The sequence below is a fragment of the Panicum virgatum genome, chromosome 2N (genome assembly GCF_016808335.1).
Source record: "Panicum virgatum strain AP13 chromosome 2N, P.virgatum_v5, whole genome shotgun sequence".
NCBI classification, from domain to species: domain Eukaryota; kingdom Viridiplantae; phylum Streptophyta; class Magnoliopsida; order Poales; family Poaceae; genus Panicum; species Panicum virgatum.
This window is the reverse complement of record NC_053146.1, coordinates 28,994,165-29,000,164: the sequence shown is the minus strand read 5'-3', so window position 1 is coordinate 29,000,164 and position 6,000 is coordinate 28,994,165. Positions and strand designations below refer to the sequence as shown.

General features: G+C 47.8%; 1 protein-coding gene across 3 annotated transcripts in view; it reads left to right on the top strand.

The window, feature by feature from the left end:
- The first annotated feature begins 241 nt into the window (after window positions 1-241).
- The window catches only part of LOC120660181 (protein ACTIVITY OF BC1 COMPLEX KINASE 7, chloroplastic-like), a 29,498-nt gene continuing 23,739 nt past the window's right edge, over window positions 242-6,000 (top strand). The window contains exons 1-6 of one of the 3 annotated variants that reach the window (XM_039938585.1): window positions 242-425; window positions 886-1,522; window positions 1,776-1,919; window positions 2,159-2,284; window positions 5,253-5,340; window positions 5,660-5,753. In XM_039938585.1, coding sequence (XP_039794519.1) covers window positions 914-1,522; window positions 1,776-1,919; window positions 2,159-2,284; window positions 5,253-5,340; window positions 5,660-5,753 — 1,061 coding nt within the window. In that variant the 5' untranslated portion in view covers window positions 242-425; window positions 886-913. Of the gene's footprint in view, window positions 426-516; window positions 811-885; window positions 1,523-1,775; window positions 1,920-2,158; window positions 2,285-5,252; window positions 5,341-5,659; window positions 5,754-6,000 lie in introns of those variants that run through there. The other 2 variants (XM_039938583.1, XM_039938584.1) reach the window with 2 other exon arrangements.

Here is a 6,000-nt window from a genome sequence, read left to right as displayed (position 1 = left end):
TAAGTTGCTAGTAGATTTTAGTAGTTTCATTCACTTAAAGACACCGTTGAAAGAATCAATATAATTAAATGAACGTAATGTGGATCTTAGACAACATAGCATGGACACCGCTGGGCAGCTAAAAGATATGTTTTTTGTTAAACTAATAATGATTATAATTTTATAGGTAATTGTTGATTGTTTTATCATTCAGCTAAATTTATAGCCCGCTATTTATAAATAAAATTGCGTGTAACCTCATTTTCCGCTCCACTTCCTCTCGGGCGTCTCCTTCACAGAAGTTGTGGGCGACTGGGCGTGAGTCCACCTCCACCTGTTTCCCTCATTCTCCCCATCTCCCCGCTCCCCTATTCAGTCTTCCTTTTGCTCCCCTCTCTTCTCCACTACTCCCCCGACGGACCAAAGAAATCGGAAGCCCACCTGAGGTAATCCCTTCTTGCACGATTCTCACTCTTCCACATCCACTCATTTCGTTTCTTTTCGGTATTATTACTATTAGCCTCTTATTTTACTTACTTTTCGAAATCTGCGCCTATGGATCGGCGTCTTGCATGGATTGGTTCCGGAAGTGGGTAGTTTTGTGATGGTTTATGGTTCTTGATTGGATGGTTCAGTGGTGGGGTTTTGTTTCTTGGTGATGAGGACCGGAGAACCAACAAGATTGATTGCTGCCTGTGGATTGCTCTTGTGATTTTTGTTTCGTTGCTTGATATTTCATTTTTATCGTGGTGTTTTTGAGAGGGCCCCAATTTTTTTAGTATAATCAGGACATTTGTGTTCTGTCAGAATTGCTAGATGGGCATTTTTTAGGTAATAGTTGCTTGATAGGTGTCATTTATTTTGTTGTTATGCTGTGTTTATGCTAATGGGTGGTTCTGTGGACAGGGGCTTCTGATTTGTCATACTCATAGCGATGATGGTGCCTGATCTTAGTTTCTCAGCATCAATCTCTAGTGTGAAGCTCCCAAGGTATGGGGCATCAAAGAATGAGAAATTCTTGGTTCAGAGGGCCCCAAAATTCCGAGCAGAAGCTAGGCTGGCGGCATCTGCAAAGTATGGTACTAATGGTCGGGCAACAAAGATGGTCCCAACAACTGAGTTGAGGAGGACCAATGGTGGTGGCCTTGCAAGATCAGGGATGGTCAATGGTTCTCCAAATGACACTGTCAACGGCTCAACCAAGGCACCAATTAATGGTTCTGCAAAGGCCATTGTCAATGGCTCAACCAAAGCTGTTATTAACGGTACACCAAAGATAACTGTGAATGGTACAAGTTTGGTGAAAGGCAGCAAGATGTCCTCTCTTGTTAAGACACAGAAGCACACGAGATTCAACAATGATCCCTTCCAAGAGGAACTGAAGGTTTTGCCTTCTGATGAAGGATTCAGCTGGGCGAAAGATAATTACAACTCTGTCCAGAGGAGCATAGATATATGGTCTTTTGTGCTTTCTTTTCGAGTCCGTGTGCTATTTGACAATGCAAAATGGGCTTATCCTGGTGGATTCTCAGAAGAAAAGCAGGTATACTTTTAAGATACAGATAAACAATTGAGTCATGCTCCTTCAAGAGAAAAAAAAAATTCCATGTCAGTGCATTGTGATTCCAAAAAAGTAAGAAAAGGGAATTATATTCTGTGCTGACTGGCCACCTCCAGTTTCCAATGATTGTTCTATCTGTTTATAGTGGTGTGAAAGCATTGTGATATTTACATCACTTGGGGCTGTGAAAAGAAATGCTATACATATGGTCTAAAGTGTGGCTTATATCTTGCAGAAAGTTCGAAGACAGAAAACTGCTTCATGGTTAAGAGAGCAAGTATTGCAGCTTGGTCCAACATTTATCAAGCTTGGACAGTTATCCTCCACACGATCTGATTTATTCCCAAGGGAATTTGTCGACGAGCTTGCAAAACTGCAGGTACTTTGCTTGTCTATATCGGTGTATTTTTCTTAATGATGGATTAGTATGTTCTTTTATTATGCTGACATGATTTGCTTGTCCGTTCTTTTCTGTCTTCCTATTACGGTTTTGTTGAAACTAATCTGGTAAATCGAACAATAATTAAAAATGATCAATGATGGACACAACTTTTGTATTGGACTGACTAAGAACCAAAGGAATTTATATGAACCATGATTTATCCTTTTTTTTTGCAGGATAGAGTACCTGCATTCTCTCCTGAGAAAGCAAAAGCTTTCATAGAGAAGGAAATGGATTGTTCCATTGATATTGTATACAAAGAATTTGAAGAGCGTCCAATAGCGGCAGCAAGTCTTGGTCAGGTGTTTAATCCTAAACTTTATCAGCATCTGCATTTTTCTACCCAGTACCATTGCATACTCAAACAAACAAACAAACAAACAACAACATAGCCTTTTTCCCAAGCAAGTTGGGGTACGCTCATTGCATACTCAGTATACCATAAATATTAGAGTATATTTGGTAGTTGTAGATATACATATCGTAGACTGCCATATGTATCCCGGGGAGTCTTACCCCCCAACCCAAGTCATGTACTCTTATATATACCGGCCGAGGCCTCAATGCAATACATCCCATTATACACCAATCCTATTATTCTACATGGTATCACGAGTTTGGGTTCTAACCCTAGGCCTCAAACCCTAGTTTTCCGCTGCTCGCGCCGACAGCGCCCCTCCTTTTCCCGCCGCCGGCGCTCCAGACCATCACAACGCGCATCCAGCGTGCCCCCGCAACGATCTGCTAGCGTTCCCCCCGGGGAGATGTCGATCTCCGCCGGGGCGTGCGCCCTCCACTTCTTCCCGGCAGATCCCTCGATCTGCCGTTGTTCTAGGTGTCGCGGCAGATCGATCTGATCCGCCGCCGTTATCGTCAAGCAGCAACAAATCATGAGGAACTCACCGGGTGCCGCCTTCCCTCCTCTGTCCACCATTGCCGGGCCGTGGCGGTGGCCTTGCCCAGGCAGGATCCGCCGGCAGCCACCCCGGACCAGCTCTGGCGGGATCCGCCGCCAGCAGGCCGGCTCCGCCGCTCCTGCCTCCTCCGGCGGGATCCACCCCGGCGGATCTGGATCCGCGCCGGGGTCCACCACCGGCGCACCCGCTCCGCCGGGCATCTACCTCGCCACCCCTGCTTCATCCTCCTCTCCAGGTCTTTACCCGCCGGCGGTCGGGGCGTCGGCCGGCCGCGTTGACCCTCCCTCCGCGCGTCTCCTCCCTGGAGGGGATCTGCCACCAGCAGACCAGCTCCTTCCCAAGCGGGATTCGCTGCCGGCGGACCAGCTCCGCCGCTCGGGATCTCGACGGGTCCCCTTCGTCCGCGAACTTCATCGCCACCCCTCCGCCTCCCACACCAGCCCCCCCTGCTTTTTCTCCCCCCCCCTCTGTCTCGCTTCCTCTATCTCCGTGGCTGTTGACCGTGGTGAGCAGAGAAGGAAGAGACAAGAGGGTGAGCCCTGCTACGTGCACCTAAGGATTTCCCCATGAGATGCTGCTGTTGTATCTATTTTTTAGTTTTCTCCCGATTCGCCTATCGGGTTTGAGTCACCCACCGCCCGTCAACCTCGTGCCTCTACTTCGACATTGGCGTCGACTTCAACGGCTTCTTCCTTGTCTACGACAGTGTGGCATGGCAAGATGGACGGCGCCCTAGGGGACGCCCGTCTGCACCGCCCACCTCGCCGCTTCTTTCGCACATCAACCCTCGCCGGCTCGTCTTCGTCTTCACCGATCGGGACGCCTTCGCCGACTTCGTCCACCGTCGTCTCGCCTCGCGCATACTCGGCCTGATCAACCGACGTGCGTGATCCACTTCGCTCCCGTGACGTTCGTCCTCGTACTGCGGGCCTCTTCCCCGAGTATGGAGGGCTGCCACTGCTTCGCCTCTTCGGGCAGCTGCGGCGCCACCCGTGGTCTCCTTCGCCGTTGCATCCTCACCGCCGCCGACTACGTCCACGGCCTCATCGTTGACTTGTCACTGCGCGTCCCGCTTATGGTCTTCGTCAAGCTGTACGGGTTCTTCGCCATCTCCTTCGAGCACCGCCACCGCGCAATCCAGATCATTCGGCCTTGTGCTGGAAAATCTGGGTTCCCCTCCTTGCTTCGTCTAGCACAACCACGTCGTCAGCGTCGCCATCTCGTCCTCGACTACTTCGTCTACTCCAGCAACAGTAGGTGTTGGCACCTTCTACCTCGCCTTCTTCTGCGCCTGCGACCGCCATGGAGGCCTTCTCTGCTGCCCCCCCCCCCCGCGACGGCGTCTGGTTGTGCATCCTCCCTTGCACGTCCGGTATTGGCAACACCGGTGCGTGCCCATCATCCCTGATGTGTTCCCGAGCCTGACAAACTCGGGCATGTGTCGCCTGATGGCCTGACTGCATCGACTTCGGCATCGCTCCCTCTACGACTGCCTCGATGCGTCGCTATCTTCGTCTTCGGCGTCTTCTCCATTATGCCACCACCATGGCGCCTCCTCGTGCGCCCGCGGCTTCATGTGCGGCTACCTCGTCTTCGGCGGCCTCAACAGTTCTACGTCGACCTCGGCTACTCTACGCACGGCATCTTCGGCCATGGTTCCTCGCCCCAGCTCGGCTACATCGACATCGGCACAAAGGGCTACCATCCGCATGAGTTACTCGCCGGTTTTCTCTCCAGTCGCAGCATCCGCACCACACCGACGTTATGACTGCGGGGGGATGTTAGTTCGTTGGCTCCTGCTTTCGGCTTCTTCTCCAGTCTCACTGACTACGGTGCTCCCGCTGTGATTGCGGGGGAGTATTAGAGTATATTTGGTAGTTGTAGATATACATATCGTAGACTGCCATATGTATCCCGGGGAGCCTTACCCCCCAGGTCATGTACTCTTATATATACCAGCCGAGGCCTCAATGCAATACATCCCATTATACACCAATCCTATTATTCTACAATAAACATATCATGCAGTCATTTTTCTCAAAGGTATTCCCTTTCCCTGATATGGTTAAATTCTGAAGAAACTAGCTCATCATGATTTAGCCCCTCTTGCAGCATTTAAAAAGGAAATGTGTGATTTAGGTAATCAGCCCCTCTTCACATCCGTATCTGTCCATTCCTTTGTTTATCATTGGTAACAGTTTTCACATGATGCATTCCTCTTCTATGGAAAACAAAACTGATGATAATAATGGTTCTTATTTGGGAACAGTTTATTAAATTCAATGTCCTAGATGATATTTATGCTGCATTTTTCTGATTTATACTTCCACATTGCTTTGTGTTTTATATTCAGGTACATCGTGCAGTGCTCCATAATGGTGAACGAGTTGCAGTCAAAGTTCAGCGACCTGGGCTCAAAAAACTTTTTGACATTGATTTAAGTAAGATATATACAAATTACTGGTGTCCTTGAAAAGAGAACTGTTGGTTTAGAGAAACAGACTAGTAAATGTTTGATGTCTATTCTTTTAATTCCAGCCTATCTGATTTGGAGTTTTGTCTCTTATCCAAAACAAAAGGTAGATTTAACATTTTGCTTTCTTTGCACACCAGTTTGTAAAATTGTACTAATAATAAAAACAATGTTCATACGCATGGTTTCTTAATAAAGGATTTGAGCCACCCTATATTTGAAATACTCAATTAATATCTTGATATTTCAATGATCTTATCGTAGTAAACCCTTTCGGTTTCTTGCAGGGAACTTAAAGCTAGTAGCCGAGTATTTTCAAAGAAGTGAAACATTCGGAGGCCCTTCAAGGGATTGGATTGGTATTTACGAGGAATGTTCCAAGTAAGTACATAGATGGTCTTCTATATTATGTGTTAGAGTATATTAGGCAATTGCGGATATGATTAGTTTATGATTGATTATAATCCGGGATAACTTTCCTTATCTCTAGGAGAGGCTACTTGCCCTCCAAGTCATGTACATCTATATATTCACCCAAGAGGCTCAATGCAATATATCCCATGCATTCCACATAATCTTACATGGTATCACGAGTCTAGTTCAAACCCTAGGCATCCGGCTTCCGCTA